The 26,241-nt window shown below is 43.3% G+C and overlaps 1 protein-coding gene across 1 annotated transcript in view; it reads right to left on the bottom strand.

Annotated features, from left to right (window-relative positions):
• pdzd2 (PDZ domain containing 2) overlaps positions 1–19,524 on the bottom strand; it is a gene marked incomplete at both ends in the record, with an annotated part of 171,941 nt that extends 152,417 nt beyond the window's left edge. The window contains 3 exons of the mRNA XM_080738444.1: positions 15,028–15,368; positions 16,935–17,117; positions 19,414–19,524. Coding sequence (XP_080594570.1) covers positions 15,028–15,368; positions 16,935–17,117; positions 19,414–19,524 — 635 coding nt within the window. The remainder of the gene's footprint in view (positions 1–15,027; positions 15,369–16,934; positions 17,118–19,413) is intronic.
• Between the last annotated feature and the right edge of the window lie 6,717 nt (positions 19,525–26,241).

Raw genomic sequence — 26,241 nt, 5'->3', positions numbered from 1 at the left:
TGTGGACCCCATCTGAAGATCTACAAGTTCATAACGTGTTGTCAGCTTGTAGATCTATTTCTAATAGTCTAATTATAGAATGAGGTTAAGGTATTTAAACTGATTTTGATGCTATATGAAACATGTTGCTGGGGACCCTGGAACCTCCTCCAGGACCCTGGGAGGTCCTCGGACCCCACATTGAGAACCTGTTTTAAAATCATGTTTTGTGTGTTCTCTCTCAGGTATCTTCACAGCACCATCAAGTGGAGTTTATCACTTCACATTTACTGTAACTCACCACCAGTCATCAAGTTATACGGGTATCATGATGTATAAAAATGAACAGAGACTCATTCGTAACCATGCATACACTTATGGTGCTCATTGGGAATCTGTATCTAATGGGATGATCTTAGAGCTGCAGAAGGGAGACAGAGTTTACATGAAGTTAGATGGTGGGAAGAAGCTCCATGATGTAGGAAAAACATACAACATGAACATGTTCAGTGGTTTCCTGCTCTATCCTATGTAAGGACACTTATTTAGGATGGTTCAGGTTAAAGGAGGGTCAAACATCAAACATTGAAACCATGAACAAAGCATTGTTTAAATGTCTTGACCTTATAATGTCTCTCTGTACTGCTCTTTGTTAGACTAAAGCATTGTTATCCTTATTGTGTGACTGTACTGTACTTTGTTAGACTAATAAAGCATTGTTGTCCTTAATGTGTGACTCTACACCTCTGTGTGTACCTCTATGTTTGCATTTAAAGTGTTAAATGCATGTTTAATTCACTATCAGCCTAGACCCACTTAACCCATTTAGTTTTATGCTTTAACTATTACAAAATAACAGATATACAAGCTCAGTGTGGCTGCGAGCTTGTAGAGCTGCTATTTTTTTAATCGAGAACATTTGTGTAAGTCTATGAATTTATGGACCTGAGTCTTTGAATTTATGGATCCGAGTCTATCTCCTAAATCTTAATATAGGTTTCTGGAAGAACCTGTTTCTATGTCGGTGGTGCTCAAACTTTTTCATGTCAAGGACTCCTAAAATGACATGTGCTGGATTCTTTTTTTTTTTATTTTATAATTTTTATCCCACGATTTTGCAACCCTTTCACCCATTGCCAATTGCCTATGTAATCCTGGGCTCTGCTCTCCCCCTGCCACGCCTGGGGAGACAACGGACTGACCTAATGCTTCCTTCAATGCATGAGTAGTCCAAGTTGTTTCTTTTCACCTGACAGGGGGGATTTCCCTGGGATGGACGTAGCGCGTGGAAGGAACACGCTATTCCAACCAGTTCCTTTCCCCTCCATCAGGCGCCCCGGCTGGCCAGGGGAGGCATTATTGAGACCAGGATTACTGCATGTTTTTGTGAGGGTATCAACCCTAGGAGACACGGGGAGAACATGCAAACTTCACACAGAAAGGCCCTATCGTCGCTGTGTGCTGGATTCTAATCAACATTTATAGCCTACATTCAGTGGTGTGAAGTAACTAAGTGCATTTACTCAAGTACTTTACTTAAAGGCCCGCTGACACGACCCGAAACCCGAAATTATAATAGTATGATACAGTAGGTCACGTGGTCTCTCTGAAAACGGTCTGAAACCGTCTGAAGCTCATGTCAATGTAATCTGCCCCTCGCCCCCCCAACAACAGCTGACCAGTACAGTAAGTAGTCTAAGTACAATCAATTAATTTGATTGGCTTATAATTGCGCATTCCCACAATGACATCATAAAAATATTAACTCATATTTTAAGATGACTTTTTAAAGTGACAGTACCCCTTTAAGTACATTTACGAGGTACTTTAACTTTACTGAGTATAATTTTACGTACTTTTATGTAACCAAGTACATTTACTCAATACTAGGGTGACTATATTTTCAGCTGCTGAAAACGGGAGGCGAACCACTGTTGCCTAAAACCGGGACCCTCAAAGCAATGTGCAGGTTGTTGCAATCAGAGCCCGGGTGTCATCACATCAGCTTGAGTGAGAATATAAACGGGCACAAACCTCCTTCCAATACTTGGCCCAGTGCTCTGTACTAGAGGGTAACACGGGTCTTCCGGAACGCGAGACCCGAACCGAGAACTGAGCCGTTTCGGGTCTAAAATATTCACTTGTCCCTCGGGTCAGGGTAGGGTAGGGTCTAATTGCCTCGGGTCCGTTTGGGGCTGTCCAAAATGCATTTACCCACAAGGATCCGAGAGGACCAGAGATTTAAAAAATATACTTTGTATATATACCCTTCAACTTTTCAATTTCAATTCAATTCAATCTTTATTTCAGACCCAGGAAGATCCATATCAGTTACAATACAATAAAACAATACAAGAACAAGTAATAAAACAATACAAGATTAAGAACAAGTAATACAAAATTCAAAATAAAAGCACAAAGCACCAAGCCCAAAAATTCAGTTTCTGACATACAGACATGTGCGCCAAAGGTTCCACAGTCTAGATGAGAACCTGACAGAACTGCGTGTAGGGTCCGTTATAACAGCAATGATGTCATTAACTGACTAAGATGCCCTACACATAAACCTGTACATGAGGTTGTGTAGTACAGCAGAGCAGGTGGGAACCCCGACACTGACAAACATCTGGCTCGCACTGGAGCTTCTCTGAGCTCTTAACAGCAGCCTCATACTAGTGATGAGTCGTTCATGAGTGATTCGTTCATAAGATTCGAATCTTTAGCCTGACTCGTGAACGATTCGTTCAAATCCCTGAAATGTGTCGTTCATTCGTTCATTCTTTCGTTCACCTGCCCCGCCTCCCCGCAGATCGTTTACGAGTCCCAAATCCTCCACAAAGGAGTCAAAAGACGGCAGAGCTAAAGCAGACAGCGATTCATTTACCATTTGAATTCCAAATGAATTTCCTTTGACGGTTAGAGACCCATCCGCACGTACGCCACGTCCTTTAATCATGTGATTAAAGGACTCATGTATATGAGTCCAGCCTCATTTGGAGGTGCGAAATCAGTTAGAGAACTTAGTGGCGCATAAGAAAAGGAATAATGACGACAATAGACACAGCTAATGGTCGTCAAATCATCACCATTCACCTGACGAATGAATAGGTCTATGCAAACAATGCATACGTTAATGTTAGACTGCCTGCTTCTTCCTCCTCTGTGTCTCCACTCTCCCAACTCTTCATCACGAGCTCACAAAATCACCTTTTCCCTGCTACCTTTAATGTTTTAATGTGAAAGTGTTAATTCTGTGAAGCACTTTGGTACAATGAGAGTTGTTTTTAAATGTGCTATACAAGTAGGCCTACATTTGATTTGATTTGAAATTCATTGTACGGGCTAAAACGGAGGACAAAATGATGTCTTGATAAATGCAGGAATGCTAGGGTTCAGAGAACCAACAATAGTAATGAGAGAAAACATCCTCTTATAATGTCTAGTGTCTATAATTTCTAAAATGATGCAGAAATCAACTTGTTTCTGTTACCACCAAACTAAGAGTACTCTGGTGCAAGGGTCTTCAACAGGGGGTCCAGGACCCCTAGGAGGTCCTCAGAGTCACTACCTTTTTTCACGCCTTTTTTATATTGACCACGTCCACTTGTCTTGAACCCCATCTTCCATATTCCGAGAACTTTAGCCAAAAATAGCAGATCTACAAGCTCACAACGCCTCGTGCTGCAAGGCGTTTTCGTCAAAGAGGTGTAGAGGGGAAAAAGAGCAGACTAAATACAGAATGAAAGGTCAAGTTTATTAAGCATTGACGGTTCAAAAGGTTAAATATCTGAAAACACAAATGACACATGACATGAATCCAAAATACACTGACGATTGTGCTGTCAAACAATGAAACTATATGGAATCTATGAAAAGGTTTTGAGGGTCCCTGCTTCATCTCTCTCTCAACTAAGGGGTCCTTGGCCTGAAAACGTTGAAGACCCCTGCTCTGGTGTGTTGTTGACCTAATAAATCATTCAACAAAACATCATCACGCGAAGGCTCGAAAAAGTACGTGTTGCACCGGCGCGGTGGATTCAAAGCCACAACCTTCACGGTGGTGGGCACTGGGCAGGCACTTTACCACTGCTCCACCCTAATCACCCTTCATGTGATGTTTTGTTAAGTGATACAGAAAACATGGGCATGCTTCCTTATGAGGGAGTGATATTCCTACATACCGCATGCAAACCTCAGCCAGGCAGGCAAAAATTCCATACATTCCATTGACAAAAAAAAAAGAAAGAAAAGTAAAGCAATACCAGACAAGAAGTTCTCAACCTTTTCTGGACCAGAGCCCACTTGACAATCTCCACAGTGTTCGGAGACCACCCATGTGTCTAATTAAAAGCCATTTAGGCCTAGAATTATTGAATGCTTTAACTATTGAAAAATAGCAGATATACAAGCTCAAAGCGCGGCACTCGCTTGTAGATCTGCTATTTTTGAAAAATCTTAATTTCCTTTTTTTTTTTTTTTTTTTAAGTGAACATTTGTAACTGAAATGTTTGCTTCTGGGTGGTCCCTGGAACAACATATTTTGAGATGGGTATCCGCGGCCAAATACCTGTAATTTGGGGGGGGGGGGGGGTCCTTGACATGAAAAGGTTTGAGAACGGCTGATTTAGAGGAAGGATTTAGAAGTCGGGTCAAAGATCGGGTCAAAGATATTCAAAGACGTGCACACATTTTCACGATTTTTTCTAAAATAGCAGATCTACAAGCTCACAGCGCGGCACTCGGTGCCGTGCTGTGAGCTTGTAGATCTGCTATTTTTCAAAAGTTAAACCATTAGATAATGATTAAAGTGGTTAAAAAACGCGACGCGGGCACATTCCAGGTCTTAAATGCTTAACACAGCAGGAGAACGGGAAAATCATACCTTCTATAATGTTTATACCAGTGGTTCTTAAACAATTCCTTCATGACAAGGACACCCAAATTGATAAACATTTGGCCGCGGACCCCCATCTGGAAATGGTTTGTACCAGGGACCCCCAGAAGAGAAGATTTGTGTTAAAATGATAATATTAATAATAATGAAATAAATCGTAATACTTTCAAGATTAGCAGATTATCAGATGTACAAGCTCACAGCGCGACACAGAGTGATGCACTGTGAGCTTGTAGATCTTCTGTTTTCTGCGCACTACACTGTCAAAGGACAAGGTGTAAATCTGGTTGAACATGCCACACAGCTCCTGTAAACCACTATGCTATGCTAATTACTTTGAAAATAAGGGACATGTTACACTACATTACACTTATACCACAAAACTCATCGAAGCACAGCGTTCCTTCTCACATGTAAACAGGGGAGCGAGAAAGAGAGAGAGAGAGAGAGAGAGAGAGAGAGAGAGAGAGAGACAGAGAGAGAGAGAGAGAGAGAGATGAGAGAGAGAGAGAGAGAGAGAGAGAGAGAGAGAGAGAGAGAGATTTGTCCTGGATGTCTGTGTATTGATGGATATCATTTAAACATGCTTATTGCTAGTCTTGCTAGATATCTTCAAGCCCACATTGGCCAGTCAATCTAAGCAAAAAAAAAAAGGCCTGACCCAAAGGAAATTGCAATAGTAATAGTTCAAGGTTTTTTTTATGATCCTTAGAGTCATCCAAAAACATGTTAAAAATGTTCCATTTTATTCTTAGTGGATCAAGGTCAATTCAGGGGGTTCAAGTTTGGGTCCCTTCACTTACTATACAGGAAAAAAAAACTCCCCCCCCAAAAAAAATCTTCTTCAAGTAGCATGTGAGGAGTCTAACTATGGGTTTTTCATGATTCTGAATCCATTCCAAGCATTCGTTTTGCACGAAAAACATTCCTCAGGCTAAAAACTGACCCCCAAATCTATGGTTTGGTGAGTCATCACTTTTCTGGGGTCAGCTCAGTTTTGTTGTGTCCCTTTTCAGCCCGAGGAATGTTTATTTTATTTTTTTGTGCAAAACAAATGCTTGCGATGGATTCAGGATCATGGAAAAACCCTAGTTAGACCCCTCACATGCTACTTAAAGAAGATTTTTTTTGGGGTATTTTTTTTCCTGTATAGTAAGTGAAGGGACCCAAACTTGAACCCCCTGAATTCACCTTGATCCACTAAGAATAAAATGGAAACATTTTTACATGTTTTTTGGATGACCCTAAGGATCATAAAAAACCTTGAACCATTACTATTGCAATTTCTTTTGGGTCAAAACTCAGGTTGACTAGCCTATGAGTTCTCAGTCTCATTACCTTATGCATAGTTTATACCAGTGGATTCCAAACCTTTCGTATGAAAAGGATTCAAACATCTGAATTCACACTTGTATTAATATCCTATCATAATAGCCTCTATAACACCTACTTATTTGTATTCACTAATGCCAAACAGCTGTTTGACTAGCAATATTTAATTGGATTGTAGATCTGCTACATTCACGATCCGTTTATTAAATAAATACATACACAAATGCATACGGGCAGAGAAAAATGTACACAGTGTCAGGCAGTGAGCTTAATGTGCAGTTCATTGTTTGTCCAGCAGAGGTCACTCAATTGCACTGGTAATAATATTGGCAACCCTCTGCTATGCTGGAGGCAGTGGTGGAAGAGGTCCTGAGATTGTTTACTTCAGTAAAAGTATCAATACGTCCACAATGTAGAAATACTCTCACGTAAATACTCTCAAAGTGAAAGTTATCCACGAGTTTCCTACGCCCCATAGTGCATTGCGCAGACGCATAGGCGATTTTAAGGGGTGTCCTAGGGTGCACGTGCACCCCCTGGCCGCCAGGCGGCCATTTTGATTTTTTTTTTTTTTGTAATGTAACTTTATTTTATAATTATTAAATAAAACAGTGATCGTGATTTGTAAAATGTGCGCAAAAAGAGAGGTGGAGGGGCAAGTATTAGTAGTTCACTCGACACTGACAGTAATGCTAATGAACGTGAACCAGAGGAGGTGGACGGAGCTTGCAGCAGCAGTGATCCAGCCACCGACATCACTGTGGAAGGCTCGCCGTTGCCGGAGACCGAGGCCCCGGTTCCTCCACAGCAAGCAAGCCCCACTCCAGACTCAACTGTTGTTACCCCAGGCCCAGACCCAGAGGAGCCAAATGAAGCCAACTTTGTTCATGAAAGAGACCCTTGCCATGGCCCGGATAAAGCCAAGCAGTTTTTGGCTTTGGGTCCATATCAGCCAGAAGATGTAGAATGTCCATTAAAGGCCGCTGGCGAAAAGCAACGCAAATTCAGAAAGGAGTGGTTTAAAGATTTTGCCTGGCTGGAGTATAGCGTGCGCCATGACCGGGCGTTCTGCTTTCCATGTCGGGCCTTTGGTTCTGAGAACGCCGAGCAAGCTTTCAGGAGGACAGGTACATAAAGACACATCTCTGTTTACACAATGCTGTTGTACTCCCTCCAAGTGCATAGTCTATTATGTTCCCTTAGGCTTTTTTCAACTGTTTCGTTATATTGAAGAGAATGTGCGCAAAAAAAAAGAAATGGAGGACACGACACTGTTTGAAAAGAAACTTGCTTTTTTTCAAGAGAAGGGAATGCATAATTCTGATTCATTTGGTACATTAAAACATGTCTACACACTGTACCTCACCATACCAGTTACGAGTGCTTCAGCTGAGCGCAGTTTCTCTACTTTGAGACAACTAAAAACGTATTTACGGACAACCATGACTGATAAAAGAGTGTCAGATATAGGCATTTTACAGATTGAGAAAATACACGAAATTAAAGTGCAGAAAATAATTGAAAGGTTTGCAAGTGCCAAAACCCGGAGGCTGCAGTTCATTGTGTAATAAGGATGTGTCTACTATTTGTTTTTGTGAAATGCTTATTTGACACTGTAAATGACTGCTTGATTGCTTGATGAATGATGATTAACTTGATGTTTGGCTTTATATGTCCTGGCTGTGCTGCCTCTGTCTGCAAAATAAGTAAATAAATCCTATAGATAGACATATGGTGTCTAGAAAAAGAAGCACCTGTTTTACACTTTTTTTTGTTTATATTGTGTTACATTTGGGTACAAAATTAACTGCAGAAATCCGCTAAAACAACATTACAAAACCGCTAATATCCTAATTTTTTTTGAAGCGCGCACGCGAACGTCGTGCACGCGCGCTGCGCGCGCGTGCATGAGGTAATAGAGGTCGTGCACCCCCTGCTGGAAGAGGCTAGAATCGCCTATGCGCAGACGTCTGCATCGATCTTCCGCCGCCGATTTACAAGCTCACAGCGGGTTGCATCTGCGACGCAACGTGAGCTTGTATGTCTGCTGTTAAACCCGGAAGTTTGGTCCTGATAGTCTCCAGTAAACTCCCGCGGAAACTTGTGGATAGATGAGGAGAAGAGAACAGGTGCACTTTCTCTGATTGCTGCCACTGATTTGGGCAGTGGGTGCTCAGCTCTAGGTACAACCAGGGGGCGTCAATTGGGTATGGCAGGGGTATGCAGCTGCCATACCCTGGGTCCAGGGGGGAAAATAAAAGTTACTTTTAAATATAAATCCATGAATGTCTCTTTGTCTATCTGTGCTGGTTATTATGTTGTTAATACAGTAAAATAACTACAAATGCAACATTTAACAAAATTGTCACTTTAACAAGGTATTGTAATTGTATTCTCCACACTTGTATTCTCCCCATTTATTCTCAAGCTATGATGCAACACATTGTGAGCTTGTAGAAGTTATTACCTTTGTTCTCTATGAATCATTTTGTTGCCAATACTTTTGTACTTCTACTCAAGCCACATTCTTTATGTAGTCTTGTTAAGTTGTGACAGAGTTTTTCCTACACTGTGTTATTTCTACTTTTACTCAAGTAAAGCAAAGAGCATGTGTTTGAATGAGAGTGTCAGAGGAAAAGACAACAGTGAGTCTGATGAGGAATATGGTTTTCTCTTAACAGATCCACTGAAGGCTTAATTTGATTGTGGAACATTCCCCAAATTCCTCTCTCAATTAGAGAGAGAGAGAGAGAGAGAGAGAGAGAGAGAGAGAGAGAGAGAGAGAGCATGATGGGCCGTCACACGGCAGTGCATAAATTGAGCCGACACAAATTGAGTTGGTCGACTTGGAACTGAAACGAGGTTCCCGGCAGTGTTAATTTCAGCGAATAAAAACTATGACGGAACATGTTCGGCATCTACCTTTTTACAGTGACGAAAACGAAATGCCAAAGCTAAATATTTCGTCAACAAATGAAATAAACTAAAATGTAAAAGGAGGGACTAGTGGAGAAGAGATCCATTCGAACGAAGACAAACCAAGAACAACGCTCCACGCGTCCCAGCCTCTTCTCCCTTCCCTATAACACCCTGGACGACGCTCCACGCGTCCCAGACTCTTCTCCCTTCCCTAAAACACCCTGGACGACGCTCCACGCGTCCCAGACTCTTCTCCCTTCCCTAAAACAGGTTCTGAATTGGCATCCAGGGAGTGCGCTTACAAAGTTTGAAACTGATCGGTGTAGTTATAGATAAAAGTCATAAAACCACGAATCGGCCTGTTATAGCGCCACCATGAGGCTGATTTCAAAAATTTGAAGTGGCATTTCTTCCTCGGCCTAGTGGGAACGTGTGTGCGTGATTTCATGTTAATTGCACTCTGCATTTGTGATTTGAGGCATTTTGTCCAAAATGGACCAATCTTACAAACTTTGAAAGCCAATATCAGCCAATCAGGATGGAATATGGACAATCAGACAGGTCCGTGTCGATCACATGACTGTAGAGACACTGTCCCCCGATTTGCGTGATTTTTGGACAAAATCTGTAGGAGTAGTGTACAGAAATGTGTTTTGCAAACATCGGCCTCATGGTGGCGCTAGAACAGGGCCATTTTAAAAATGTGGGGCATAGGTTCTGAATTGGCATCCAGGGAGTGTGTGTACTCATTTTGGCAGCGATCGGGCCAACGGCGCCGGAGATTAGCTGTACACAAACTCGACGGACGGACGGACGCACGGACGGACGGACGCACGCACGGACGGACGCACGCACGGACAGGGGCGAAAACATACAGTACTCTCCCCCTGCCTTCGGCTGGTGGAGACAATGATACACAATAATGTGTACCCGTTCTAAATTAAGTAAAGTGCAGAAGAAAAGTGGGCGGCTCAGCATTGCAGTCAAAACATGGCAATCCTCTTTAATCCAGCATGCCGGCCATCTGCGCACACGGGACTGAGGGGGACGTGGATTTGGGGAGGGGGCTGGGATAGAGAGAGGCGGTCTCTACTGATCACTACATCCTCATCCAATCTACCACTACACTAAAGTCTTCAGTTGAGGATGACTGCTTCAGACAGATAACGGTCGTCATCTAGCTTAGTGCAGGGGTCTTCCATGTTTTTTTTTTTTTTTTTCAGGCAAAATACGCCTCCTTAGCTGAGAAAGGGATGAAGCTGGATGAAGGATTTTTGTGTTTGTTTAGTTGACTTATCTTTTCTACAAATATGGTGTGTTAATATTAGTGTATTTTCAGATATTTAACACCTTAAAGGGATATTTCACTTTCAAAAAAAACTTTTGGTAATTGTATCGTCTAATCAGGCTTTTATGAACACCCTGAACAGTTTTTAATTTGCTTGATTCAATATTTAGATATTTGATGTAAATGTTACCAGGCCCTCCAGGCCCAGGGCCTCTCCCCACACACACCCATTGTAACTTCAAACTTCATTTTAACCATGATAGATTCATTAAAAACACATTTTTTTTCTGGTGAGTCATACTACCCTTCTAATACGTGAGCAGGGCGTGTTTTTTAGATAACCTTTTCCATATAATTCAAGCCGCTGATTTTGTAAATCAGCGGCGAAAGTGGGGTCCAGGGGGTCCCCAGGGGGTCCCCCAGCAAAAGTAGTTAACAAAGCATCACAATCCTTTTAACCACTTTATCCATTTATATGCTGGATATTAAAAAAATATTATAAATACAAGCTCGACACGAAATGACGCGCAAAATATCAAAAACATGGATGCCAATACATTTGTACTTTTAAGTATTCAAGTAAAACATTAACTTCCCCCAATCCCCCCCCCCCTTCTGCTCTCGACCGCACGTCCAAAACGCTGCGTCCGCTGAGCTGCTTTCCAGTCAGGCTCTGACAGACGCGGAGAAGCCGGAGAAAAAGGGAGAAAATAAAACATTTTGTGGAGTCATTAAAGCTGAAGGCCGTTTTGCGGGCCAGCACACTGGACCAGTGGTTTGGCTTTGCCAAAAACCATGAACACGAAACATTTCACCATCTTACGTCTTCATTTATTACAACAATGAATGCCTTTCTCCCTTTTCCTCCCGTTGCTTATATAGGAACATTCAGAATGTAACAGTAAATTGGAGGTTTTACCAAATTAAAGCTGCAATTCTCGGCGTATTCTAATGTAGGCGTCTTCTTCAACATGGGGTCCCCTAGGCTAGGAGGTTTTCGAATTGGGTGACGGCCGGGGCACCCTGGGGTGCCGTGACGGCAGTCCAGGGGTGCCGCGAGATCATTTGATAATATTTGGAATTTATTTATGGAATTTAATCATTTTAAACTTGAAGTACAAAGTTATTTTCAGTCAGTTCTAACCAATATGGCTATTATCTCAACGTTTTCCTTGCAACATAATCACTAAAATATCGTCACTGTCGGGCAGAAACCTCAAATCTCCAAGTTTCAAATGTGTACGTCTTTTGGTAAAGCAAGGCCCTGCTTCATTATACAAGACTGTCGAACAAAACTAGTGAAAACAGCCGATCTACAAGCATCGCAAGGCGTTGTGTCTGATAAATGCTGAGGACCCCTGTTCTAATGAATGATGAAATGTGTACGAGTATGTGAATATAACTAGTACATCTGACATCATTATATCACATTTCAAACTCACATACAGTACTTCACTTCAAACGAGCATTGGTTTTGTTGGGAGGAAAGCATTCTGCACATGCATCTACCTTTTCTTTTGCTGAGTAATGAAGGATAGGGTTTCTTATCCAGTGGGCCGGGATCTAAAATTGGATAAAAGATGTCTTTGGGACAGGGTCACAGACAGTGGCGGAGGCAACACCAAGAGCATGTACTCAATTACTGTGCGTCAGGGGTCTAATCACCCCGTCGGAGTCTGGGGTGGAGGTAGGGGTGGGCGATATGGTGATAATTATCGTTGAGACGATACAATGTCTTCACGATATGCCTTTTCAGAGGTATCGTATATATCGTGATACAACTGAGGGAGCCTTGTGAGAAATCCTGTTTAATCGTTAATACAGACATTCATTGCAGAATTCAATTTAAACCTGCATTTTAGTCTAAATATGTAGTTCTCAAACTTTAAAATGTCATGGTCTCCACTTAACTCTGACAGTGTACAAATGAAACCAAATGGACCCGTAAGGGTCCATTTGGTTTCATTTGTATACAGTCAGAGTTACATACTTGTAAAGTTCAATTTATACCTCCCAAAAGGAGCCCAGAGAGTCTAGTTTTTTGTCAAGTAACCTTTTAGAATAAACATAAAAAAATGTGAAAAAGAATTGTGATATAATCGTGTATCGTGATACAGCTTGGGAAAATATTGTGATATTGTATGTTTCCATATCGCCCACCCCTAGGTGGAGGAGGCAGCAAGCAGCCAGTATCCCAGGCTTCGGATAACCAAGCATAGGTAGAGGAAGAGAGACATATTTAAAGAGCCTTCCCTACTGAACGTATGACAGTGTGACGTAATGACCAGCAGATACGTGAATGAGGAATAGGAAAAGAGCTGACTGACAGCTGACCACAGCTAGACTCTTGAGTCCTGCATAAACTAACGCTGAAGCATTCATTTTGATTAAAACAATCAACAACGTGACCTGGACAGGAAATCTATGATGAGAACAAACATAAAGATGAATTCTTAAATCCTACATACAGTGAGTACGTATAGTCGGCCCGAGTCCCAGGAGCTCTATCCTAGGGCCCCTTATTGTATTGTTCTCCTTCTGCACTATATCTTCGCCGCAAATAGGCGATCTACAAGCTCACAGTGAGCTTGTACTGTTAGGTGGAGGGATGTGTAAATAGGAAAGGTCACGCTCTCCCCTCAAGTGACCCTGAGAATGCAACACACACACACACACGCACGCGCACGCACGCACGCACGCACGCACGCACGCACGCACGCACGCACGCACGCACGCACGCACGCACGCACGCACGCACGCACGCACACACACACACACACACACACACACACACACACACACACACACACACACACACACACACACACACACACACACACACACACGCACACGCACACGCACACGCACACTGTTCAATGTTGGCTACATTGTTGCAGCAGACCAGCTGGGTCTGCCAGAGCAGGTGTTTACACACGCACGCACGCACGCACGCACGCACGCACGCACGCACACACAGAATGCACACACAGAATGCAGTCATGCATACTAGTGCCACTGACTTCAATGCAGGGTGTTATATTTGACTAAAACTAACAAGATCAGGGGTCTTCAACAGGGGGTCCGGGACCCCTAGGGGGTCTTCAGAGTTACTACAGGGGGTCCTCCAAATCTTTGTGTGACAAACTCCCCCCCCCCCCCTTATGAACCACTTGAACCCTAGCGTGCCTATTCGGATAACTTTAGCCAAAAATAGAAGATCTACAGTAGAACGGCTATTTTTGGCAAAGAGGTTTGGTGTAGAGGGGGAAAAGAGAAGACTAAGTACAGAGTGAAAAGTCAAGTTTATTAAGTATTGATGGTTCAAGTGGTTAAATATCTGAAAACACAAATTGACATGAATCCAAAATACACTGATGATTATGCTGTCAAACAATGAAATCTATGTTAAGGTACTGGGGGTCCCTGCTTCATCTCTCTCTCAACTAAGGGTCCTTGGCCTGAAAACATTTGAAGACCCCTGAACAAGATGAAATCATAGAGAAACTGTCCTTAGTTTCATAGCCTTTGTCAAAAGGCCGACCGACCCGACAAGGGTCTGCAACTTAACAGCCAAGTGTTGACATCAAATCATCTCTGTCGGCTGGAAACCTTGTCATGTCCAAAACTGTTACTTTTCAGGATTCAAATTCAAAAAACCCCCAGGGGGGGTCCCCAAATAATTTCGGGGGGTCCCCAGATGATTAACTTAATGTGCAACATTGTTTTCTCACTCAACAGTAAACAAACCAGCATAACGTTTAAGTGTATAGAGGGTATCTGCACATTTCTAAAGTGAAAATGTAAGGACTTTTTAATACCTCAAATTGATTAATTAACGACAATTTAAACATTGGTGAAATTGTCAAATATTAGAGGCAGAAATTAGAGGCAGAAATTGCGTTGCGAGGCGTTGTGAGCATGGAGATCGGCTATTTTCACAATAGAACTGTGTTATACAAAATTAAATGCCTCAACTCTCAGTGCTCTTAGGGTGGGGGGGTCCCCAGTTAAAATATGATTATTTCGGGGGTCGCGGCCTGAAAATGCTGAGAACCACTGCTACGTATAAAGCAGGGGTCTTCAACGTTTTCAGGCCAAGGACCCCTTAGTTGAGAGAGAGATGAAGCAGGGACCCCCACAACCTGTTCATAGATTCCATATACCGGTAGTTTCATTGTTGGACAGCATAAACATCAGTATATTTTGAATTCATGTAAATGTGTGTTTTCAGATAATCAAAAACTTGAACCGTCAATACCTAATAAACCTGACCTCACTCTGTACTTGGTGTGCCCTTTTTCCCCTCTACACCAAACCTTTGCCAAAAATAGCCGATCTACATGCTCACAACGCCTCGCAGCGCGAGGCGTTGTGAGCTTGTAGATCTGCTATTTTTGGCTAAAGTTCTCAATAATATGGACACTTGGGTTCAAGTGGTTAATATAAAAAAGGAGGAAAAATAGTGTCTATCACACAAAGATTTGGAGGACCCCCTGTAGTAACTCTGAGGACCCCCTAGGGGTCCCCCGGACCCCCTGTTGAAGCCCCCTGGTATAAAGAATAAAGCCAAGGTTTTCAACTCTGTCAAAAATAAGAAAAGTAAAACAACTCTTACCTGGCTCCGGTGACGTCCACGCCCACCATCAGCTGTCCGTTGAGCGAGAGCAGCTCGTCGCGGAGCTTGATGCGCCCGCAGGCGGCCGCCGGGCTCCTCTTCCGCACCTCCGTCACCCAGATGCAGCCCACGTCCAGCAGGGGGCCCCGGTCGCCCTTCCTCCGCCGCCGCACGCGCCCGCCCCGCGTGCCGCCGTCCGGGTCGCCGAAGATGGGGATGTTCCCGAAGCTCAGGCCGAACTCGTCAGCGTCGCCCGGCGCCTTTCCCAGGCAGATGGCGTGGACCTCTGCGTCCACACTCTCCCTGGGAGGAGAATGGTGGAAGGTAGGGTACGTGAGTTTCTTGGGGAAACATGAGTGTTTACTCTATATTCTGATAGTACTCATAGTAGTAAGGGAAACATTGGGTGCGTTCGGAAATGCGCACTCAACGCACTAGTGTGCCATGTTGTCGTTCGTTTATTCGGTGCACTTGGTGCGTTGTCGTTCGTAAATCCAGTGCGCGGCGCACCGGTGTGCTGAGTGCACGCACTCACCGACCCTACTCAGAAGATGGGGTTTGACGGTGTGGTGCGTCGGTGTGGTGTTTTGATTGGTTGGTTTTCATGGCGGTGTCTCGCACTTCTCAGCTGTGAACAAATGGCGTAGGAAATGATAACAAAATGTACTATTTGCTGCTTTATTGGTGCTTTGGGCTTTATTGTTACACACGCATCAACGTGTAAACTAACAGCAGGTAGGCCAATGTTATGAATTAAATTAGGCTACCTATCAATAGCAACGTTACGTTAGCAGCTGCTGCTTCAGTGCTTTTAAGAAAGTTTTCCGACTGAAAAAGCACACAGTTGCCTCTTAACTGGTCGTTCGTAAATAAGCCACACTGAATGCACTCTCAACGTCACCGCCCACTGCACTCACTACACTGAGCACACACCCGGTGCGCATTTCCGAACACACCCATTATAAAATCTGCGAACTAAATCGTTACCAAGAAATTTCTTCACCAATGTGTTTCTAAAGGTGTGCAATAATATGTACTAAAAGGTTGAAATTCAACTCCCGGGGGAAACTTCATAAAAAACTGATGAAAGTTTGTGTCCCATTAAATTTACTATACAGGAAAAAAACACAGAAAATAAATATGCTTTGTGTCCATTCTGTATGATAGAATATATTTTGTGTCCATTCTGTATGATAGAGTATGTTGTGTTGCGAGGGTGCAGATCTGCTATTTTCACGGCTTTTTTCATTCTCGTCACTGACTAACCCATGTCAAAATAGCAAACAAAAACAAACACTAAAATGTATGAAAAAATAAACTAAACCTATGCATTTTCACAAAAAAAGGGTGAAAAAAAGAAATAAAAGAAACGTAGAAAAGTAGCAAAACTAAAGGAGGAATCAATGGAGGAATTCAAAACTCCTAACAACCTTGCCCTAGGGCATTAACGAAAAAGTCGACAAGTATTTTGAAGTCGACTTCATTACACAAGTCGACTCCCACCAGAGAAAGTCGAAAGTCGAAGTTGAAAAAAAAAAATCTATTGTGAAAATAGCCGATCTACATGCTCACAACGCCTCGCATTTCACAATTTCTGCCTCTATATATTTGACAATTTGGACAATGTTTAATTTGCCACTTTAGAGGAATTAAAAAGTCCTTAAATTGTCACTTAAGAAATGTGCAGATACCCTCTATACACTTAAACTTTATTTTGGTTTGTTTACAGTTGAGTGAGAAAACAATGTTTCACATTAAGTTAATCATCTGGGGACCCCCCCCAAAATAATTGGGGGGTCGTGTGTGATGTGATGACGTCATCGAACGATAAAGTCAACTTCAACTCAACTTTTTACTGAGTCGAGTCGACTTGCAATAATGCACAAGTCGTCAATGCCCTACCTTGCCCTGGAGGGGGGCCGGTGTGGAGATGCGTTGTCACCGTCGATGAAGTTGAGCTGGATGTATTCCACCAGCTTGTGGATGGCAGCCAGACACTGGGACGTGTCCCCCTGACACTGGGACGTGTCCCCCTGCGTGGTGACGCCCCCGTCACCGCCCCCCTCCCGGTAGGACGTCCCATCATCGTCCTGGACGACCAAGAGGAACAAGGACAGCGATCACTAGACTTGTCACAATCATTACACAATCGCCTACACTCGCACTTATTTGAGATAAATCACAATTATTTTTTTGCCATTGTTTCTGTGTTGAGCCATTTGCGGAGATAACCGACCGTAGTCAATAGAAATGGAATCAGAAAAAAATAAATAAGAGAACAGTTGAAGTACAACTTTGTTTTTCTTTTTTTACAACAAGGGTTCATATTTTAGAAATGAAAATATGCGGTAAAAGAAAACATTTTAACACTCGTCTTTTCTTTTCTCTAATTACAATCTAAAACATGAACTTGTTGTGAAAAAATAAAATAAAAAGTTGTCCTTTAAGTCTTGTTTATGAGTCATGTTTATACATGGAGGATTCCACGACCAGACTGGATCCAATAATGACACCTACAAGTTGGACACTGCCACAATGGCCTGGTCTTTAATAAACACCGGGGGAAATCAACCTCCCGTGGCGTTTCACGGCCGGACTACACCAGAAAACGTGTGCCTATGTGTGCGCTGTCTGTGCGTGTGCGAAAAGCCCCTGGCTACACCAAAGAGGGAGTATATGTGCAGGAGACCAGATAGTCTGTGTACAAAACGCATACGCGTGCGTAAAAAATAGAACCGATCCTATTTTTTAGGGAATGCGTATCCGTGGTTCGCGCTATCCGTAGTGGATCTTTCCAAAACGCCCATACACGCGCACGCCCCGCATACGCACTGACGCACGTAAAAAGGCTTGGTGTAGCCTGGCCATCAGCATTACACTCTGCCACCTTAATCGGGATCCTTTGTATTTGGGGGCCGGAAGCCAAGGGGCAAGATCAGCCCTGATCTACCAAGAGCTTGTGAACTGCTATAGTGCAACCATGAGGGTAACCTGTCTTGATGTCAAATCCTCCTTGGGTTATTGGGAATGTGTGTAATGAATTTCATACCAATCGCGCAAGTGTTCATTTTGAGCAAAACGGGCACCTTCTGGCTGCAAACTTTGATTGCAGCCGATGTGTTTGCTAGCTGCCAAATAGCAAGTAAGTACTGTAGGTCATAGAGGCTTATTGTTGGCAGGGGTGTCACACCAAATTATGGGCCCTGGGTTCACTGCGGGCCCCCCATGAATGTTAACTATTGAAAAATAGCAGACATACATGCTCACAGCGCGGCACCGAGTGCCGCGCTGCGAGCTTGTATATCTGCTATTCTTGAAAAATCGTGAAAATGTGTGCAAGAAACATATGTTTCTAGTGGTGCTCAAACTTTTTCATGTGAAGGACCCCCAAAATGATATGTATTTGGCCATGGACCCCCATCTCAAAATATTTAGTTCCAGGGACCCCCCAGAAGCAACATTTGAGTTACAAATGTTCGCTTAAAAAACACATATATTCAAAGATTTTCTAACATTTTCACGACTTTTTAAAAATAGCAGATCTACAAGCTTGCAGCGCGGCATCGCGCTGTGAGCTTGTATATCTGCTATTTTTCAATAGCTAAAGTTACTAGGGCCCCTCCACCTTGGGCCCTGGTAACTCAGTCCCACTCCCCCCAGCGTTTAGTAAATCAGTTAATGAAATGACATTGCATTTATTGTTTCACTCATGAAAATCTTAGTTTTTGTAGTAGTAGTAGTAGTAAACTGTAAAAGAGTAGTAGAGAAACCTTGTACAGGGGCGTCAATTGGGTATGGCAGGGGTATGCAGCTGCCATACCCTGGGTCCAGTGGGGAAAATAAAAGCTACTTTTAAATATAAATCCATGAATGTCTCTTTGTCTATCTGCGCTGGTTATTATGTTGTTAAATTACAGTAAAATAACTACAAATGCAAAATTTTACATAATGGTCATTTTAACAAGGGATTATAATTATATTCTCCACACTTGTATTCTCCACAGTTTGACAAAATTGTATATTCCCAGGTTCCGCAGGTCAGCTGCACAGGTGCAATGCATTATTGTTAATTGTGGCACGTTTACTAACATGCTAAGTTTAGCTGCACTTGAAAAACCATTCCAGGCTGCCATATCCAGCCCAAGAAACCGTAGAAACCTGTGTAAAAAACTGACAAAAGTCGTTTTCTTTTTGTTTTTTTGTTTGTTTTCAGACATTGTGAAAATAGCCAATCTACATGCTCACAACGCTCACAACGAGGCGTTGTGAGCATGTAGATCTGCTATTTTCACAATAGAACCGTGTTATCCAAAATGTAATGCCTATTTTCCATGAGGACTCCCATCTTTGCCATACCCTAGCTTTTGCTGAACTGACGCCACTGACCTTGTAGTTGCAGTTTTCATAGTCGTGGTGGTTGGTTGGGTGCTGAGCGTGACGCAGCCAGTCCTCCAGCAGTGCTAGGTGGCTCAGGGCATTCTCCTGGGTGATGGGCATCCTGGATGGGCATCCTGGGCGCAGACCTGCCACAATGCATTACAGATTACATCATCGCAATGTGTTCATTTTCTTAGCGACATCTATTTTGAGCAGTGGTCACACTCCTTAGTGTGACCGTGTGTGTAGCTATGCATCTATGCGTGTCTGTAGCCTGGCCTGCAATACCGCTGGGTGACCAGGGAGGTCACCCAGCGGTTGAGCAGTGTACATGCATGCATGCATGCATGCACGCACACACACACACACACAGCCTTGAAATTAATGGACACCACCGCTCAGTTCACACTGGTGTGATTTCTTTTGTTTGTTTCAGTCATAGTCTTTTGAATATGATTTCTTTTCATTTTAGTCACACTTTAGTCACCTGAAATGTTAGTTTTAGTCTAGTTTTAGTCAACTAAATATTTACGATTTTTAGTCAACTAAATCGGCAGTTGATTTTGTCAACAATTTCATTTGGGAGGCCTTGATGGTGTCGTAATGCCTGAATTTGCACTTGCTTGCGTGCTGAAAATAGACGATCTTCAAGCTCACAGCGCGTTGCAGAGCGACGCATTGTGAGCTTGTTGTAGATCTGCCATTTTCAGAGAGCAACACCCGAGCACAACCAAACATAAAATTATAGTCTTAGTTCTAATGAGTCTCTTCTCCACAATGTTACAATTATTCACAATTTATTCAAACATTTTCAAAAATAGTGGAAATAGCAGATCTACGAGTTCAAAACGTGTCGCTATACGTAGATCGGCTATTCCCATCCACATTTCTTTTCATAATTTGTTTTGTTAAAGTACAGAATCATAAAATACGTGTGTTATTTGTCATAACTGCCCTGTGAAGCCTAAAACAGAAATTTTTATTTTTACCCATAACTTTCCAACGATCTGTGACAGGAAAACACAATGAAAACGATTGCAATTATTTGAGTGACAAGTAAGAATGTCATACAGATCAATCTAAAAAAAATATTGTGTAATAAAGCATTGCAGATGCCATAGAACCCCAAATCATAACTGACTGCAGAAACTAACTGGACTTCAAGCAACTCTGACTTCAGAAGGTTGACATTTCTCTAATATAAATCCTTGTTTCGAGTGGTCTTGTGTAATATTGTAATATTTTGAAATATGGACTTTTAATATTCCCGAGCTGTATGCCATAAAAATTCACTGCATGTGCAATGCATTCTAGAACATATGAAAGTTTTAAGATATGGTGGGTGCCCGCTGGCCTAGTGGTCAAGGTGCATGCCACATACTAGGCTATGATGCCTGCTGGCGTCGCTGGTTTGATTCCCGATCTGGGTGACCTTTGCCACATGTAATTACCCATCTTTCTCCCCATTTTCTGTCAGTCTACTATCCTATCAAATAAAGGCATAAAAAGCCCAAAAACAAATCTTAAAAAAAAAAAAAAAGTTTAAATTTTTTTTATGAAACTTTCAACAAAATGTGCTTTTACACAAGATTTTTTTTTTTTTTTTTTTTTTTATCTGTAATTGTGGCCACCATACCTGGGCTGGCCTGTCCCCCTCACTGTCTGTCCCCCCTGGCTGGCACAGGGACAGGGACCGGGGCTGTCCCCCCTTCACTGGCTCCAAGAATGGGACGGGTAGTCGGTCGGAGCAGGGGAGACGCAGGGAGCTTGGTGGGCTGGTGGCACCGACGGGCCTGTTTTCTCCATCTCTGGGTCCTACCTAGGAGGAGGAGGAGAGACAGTGGTGGAAAGGTACTCCCATTTTATACTTAAGTAGTTTATACTTAAGTATCAATACTGCAATGTAGAAATACTCTTACAAATTACAAGTCAAAGTCCTGAATTCAAAATGTACTTGAGTAAAAGTACGAAAGTATTAGCTCAACATGTACTTAAAGTACCAAAAGTAAAGTTACACAATGTTTGAAAATAGCAGATCTACAAGTTTGTAGATCGGCTATTTTCAAATAGCCAAGGTAAAAAAAAATAGGGCTAAAGTGGTTAATGTATGTTTTATGATATTATAATTTATATCTGCAAAGTAACTAGTAACTAAAATGTTCAGATAAATGCAATGGAGTAAAAGAACAATATTTGGATCTGAGAAGTAGTGGAGTAGAAGTAAAAGTATTGGAAGGTGATCTACAAGCTCACAAAGGTTGCATCTGTGATGCAATGTGAGCTTGTATGTCAGCTGTTCTCCGGAAGCGTCCAACAGATAATGCTACAGTAAATTCTGACGGAAACAGGTGGATAGCAAACAATCAAAATCGGATCGCCGATCGGCCGTTTGTAAGTACTCCAAAGACGGTGCTTCCGGTTGGGACCGGAAACGGAGACGGATATCGCCGTTGTCGGGTGGAAACCTTGTATCTCCAAGTTTCAAATTTGTACATGTTTTCACCAAGTAAAGCCCTGCTTCATCATACAAGGCTGTCGCACAAAAGTAGTGAAAACATCCAATCTACAAGCACACAACGTCTCGCGGTGCGAGGCGTTGTGTGCTTGTAGATCGGCTGTTTTCACTAGTTTAAATCATTTTTAAAATGATAAATGCAAAACGGACGGTTTTGGACATACATGGTTTTCACCTGACAACGACGATAAGCTTTTTTGGGGGACGGGACAACACATTCGTCCAACACTGTCTCTCCCCTGCATTCACTTCCTTGTATACACTGCAGTGCTGCTAGTGCAGGAACACTATCATGGATTAAACTGGGATATTTTGTCGTTGCGAGTTGAACACGGCGTGCACACGAATCGTGCATGATCCGTGCATCTTCGTGCACGATTGAAACACGCACGCACCCACGTCAAAAGGTAAGAAAATCGCTGCGACCCCGGTCACAATGTGTCACGATGTAACAAATTGTGAGTTTGTTCGGCTATTTACAAATGGCCAAAAAGTACATAAAGCTGAAGCGGTTGGTGTATGCTTTGTAATAATAATGAAAATCTACAAATGAACAAGTAACTACCGTTTTTAAAATAATTGTAGTGGAGTAAAAGCACGACATTCGCCTCTGAGATGTAGTGCAGCAGAAGTACTGAAACTTGGAATAACTCCAGTAAAATAGAAAATACCTACATTTGTTTACTCAAATACTGGTACTTGAGTAAAATGTACTTACTTTACCGCCACTGGGGGGAGGAGGGGGGAAGGGGGGGAGGGTTCTCAGAAGAAAGCTCCGACGGGGGTCTTCGGGACGTCGGGACGCAGACGGCGCTCACGATCTCCGCTGCGTCTGCGAGCTCCGCTCCTCCGCCGCACCCCCCGCCCCCCACCCACGGTATGATGTCATCGTTCGGGGAACAAAACCGCCAGCCAGGCCTTCAGTGTGTGTGTGTGTGTGTGTGTGTGTGTGTCAGTGTGTGTGTGGGGGGGGGGGGTATCTGTGTCAGAGAGGGTGGTCTATAGCTGCTCCGGGGGCTGTGACTGCAGCGTAATCGGAGACCTCTCTGGCTGCTCCACACACGCGGTCCAGGGCCAGTTAGAAAGTATCCAGTGAGTGCATGCACGCACACACACACGCACGCGTACCAGCATGCGCGCGCACACACACACACACTACTCCAGCCGACCAGCGTGTCTGCGCGGCGTCAGGACGTCACCTATACAGAAGGGCGAGAAACGAGAGGAGACACATTATTAGGCTTGATTCACACTTCGTTGCGCAATGATTCCCTTTCTTTTCTTTCTCTTTCTTTGACTCAGAGTAGCCAATTAAGTTTTGCCCCTTTCTCTGGCCTGGCATTAGCCAGCCTGATAACATGGATTCACTCACACGCAGTGGTGTTACTGCTGTAGTCTCCTACTGGCTCACCAAGCGGTGAGGAGAAGCCCCAACCGAGAGGACGTAGAGCCGTCGCACTAGTCCTCCCGCTCGGCTCAACACTCCCCGTTGATTTTGAACCTGCAACCTCTGTGGTGGTGGTGGGCAGAAACGTTACAACCGCGCCACCCAACAGCAATGATTACCAGGCACGTGCACACATAGACATCAAAGGCGGTTTGAGCCCCTAGCTGCCCTTTTACTTACTGTAAAAAAGTGCCCTCTCCAGACCATAAATGCAGTTTTTACTATGGTGAAAGAAATGTAAATGCCCCTCTTTCCATGACATACCTGAAGGCAGCATTCAAGAGAATTGACTTGTCCAAACTCTCCTGGACTTGAATGCAGCATCTTATGTTGAAAGAATTGCCCTCACTGTGTAGAAATCAAGCATCGAAAATAGACGAATTCCAAGCTCACAACGTACTGTGACGCGTTGTGAGAGGACTTTGAGAGGTCTGCCATTTTCAATGTTTTCACCAAAAGGCCCTTTTAGAAATGTCAGCCCCTGCCTCTCCAACATTCTCTGCACACCCCTGATGATTACAATCAAAGTGCCTTTTAACAAATCCCTTTTTTGTTTTAACCAAAACACATCACTTACCCTTACCTTTAAATGTACTTAAGTTACTTTCACCACTAGAAATCTGGGTCAATCTTTCAAGAGAAAGGGAGCTGCAGCTTTTGGTCTCTCCAGCAAGATATAGACACACAAAACAAGCCACCACAGTTTAAATTACTACCCATGAGCCTGGGCTTAAAAAAACCTCTCGGTTTTGTGGAGCCATTTATCTACACCCTACTCGTTCTGGGGGGGGAGGGGGGGTGGCCTGGAATGGTCGTTTTTAGCCTGCGCTAATTCGGGACAAATGTGCAAAATTGTGTGTATAATTTATGGCAGAATCTTTGATCTGGAGGTCGTTGAGGGCATGTTGAGGTTTTGTCTTATGTCACAGAAAAAGACGTCATGTCATATCCAATGTCAAGATTGGATTGATATATAGTTTTGAAGCTTGTCGAAATGAGCCCAAGTGTAGAGAGGCTTTGAAAGGAACAAGCAAACACATTTTGTTTGATATATGGAGAGGTTTTGTTTCTGCATAATACTTTTGTGGTTAGGATTATTTGTATTTTATGTTTTTTCCCGTGGGGAGGGGACGGGGAAGGGGACGCGAGTTGCGTCCCGGTCTCCAGGTGCTACGTGACAGCACTCCGTCCCCACCATTGGGATGCGTCTTGCCCTCCCTCAGAAATGGTGCCATATATTATAATGAGCATTAGTGAGGACCAATTATAACAAAGAGAAGGTTGAAAATGGCTGAAGTGCTTAAGTAACTACAAACACAGTGTCAAAAACAAGACAACGTTACAAGTAAAAGTTTCTGCCGTCCAAGTCTCGCTTAGCTCTCAAAGTAGGCCTGAATGTCAAGTCATATAAGAGCCAGCCTAACTGATGCTTGCATATAGAGAGAGCTCTAACCTCAATCCATCAAAGGCTATTTATATTGTCAACAGCACAGCCATGCTGAAGCCCCCCGGACCCACACAGCCCAGTGGTGCACACTGGATATGTACTCAAGCACAGGGGCGTCAATTGGGTATGGCAGGGGTATGCAGCTGCCATACCCTGGGTCCAGGGGGGGAAATAAAAGTAATTTTATTTATATTTTAGGGGCTGACATTTCTAAAAGGGCCTTTTGGTGAAAACATCGGAAATAGCAGACCTCCAAGCTCACAACGCGTCGCAGCGACGCGCTGTGAGCTTGGAGGTCGGCTATTTTCGGTGCTCGATACCACACTGAACTAAGCATAATCAAGTTAATACTGGAGATGTATGGCATGGATCTTTACACCTAGAGGGCAAGGCAAGAGTTTGGACAAGGCAACGCTGCCTTCGGGTATGGCATGGAAAGAGGGGCATTTAGATTTCTTTCACCTTAGTAAAAACTGCTTTCATGGTCTGGAAAGGGCACTATTTACAGACGAATATAAGGGCAGGGGCTTAAGCCCTACGTGTGCACGTGCCTGCTCACAAGTGTAGCAGTGTGTGTGTGTGTGTGTGTGTGTGTGTGTGTGTGTGTCGTGTGTGTGTGTGTGTGTGTGTGTGTGTGTGTGTCGTGTGTGTGTGTGTGTGTGTGTCCGTAAATGTGCGTGTGCGTGTGCGGTGCGCGGCTAGTTCCTGCCAACAAAAACTTCCTGTGCTCAGGCAGTGGTGATGGTACTGGCAGCACTCTCCCTTGCACTGACCCAGCCAAAGGGAGGCAGCCAAACGGCACACATTAAACCCCATTTATACCCTGTGGTACAAAAACTGTGACGCGCCGTGCTTGTAGATCACTTTTTTTTTTGTCTTTTGGGCAAAGCGACGCCCTCCCACGATGGCGGAATTAATTAAACTTCTGTGCTCGTTGTCTCTGCCATCCAAATTCACGGCCAAAATGACCTCGGCCGTGTGGGAAATGATAGTGCAGCCACACAAAACCAGCCCAGAAAAAAAAAAGGTATTCCTGCGCTTTTGAAAATAGCCGAACACATTTGAAAATAGCCGATCTACAAGCGCACATACATATATACATACAAGCTCACAATGTGTTGCGTTGCGACTCATTGTGCACCTGTATTTTCAAAAGATTTGTTTGCATTTTTAACTTGTGAAATGGTACAGTCTGCATTATGAGTTGGCCACTCTCTACTTGTGTTACTTTAAGAACATTTTGAATCCCATACTTTTCCTTTCTGTATTTCTATGATTGCAGTAAGTAAAACAATTGGCTACTTTTTCCACCACTGTAATTCCCACACCTCCATTCTCTACCTGAAATCCAGCTACCGATATTAAGACCCATCTGGCTTCCATTTCCTCATTGAAGCCATGGCTTTGTCATGCCGTCTGCTTTCCACA

The sequence above is a fragment of the Nannobrachium achirus genome, assembly GCF_963921795.1.
Source record: "Nannobrachium achirus genome assembly, chromosome: 12".
Taxonomy (NCBI): Eukaryota; Metazoa; Chordata; class Actinopteri; order Myctophiformes; family Myctophidae; genus Nannobrachium; species Nannobrachium achirus.
The sequence above is the reverse complement of the archived record's forward strand: the minus strand, read 5'-3'. Positions and strand labels throughout refer to the sequence as shown.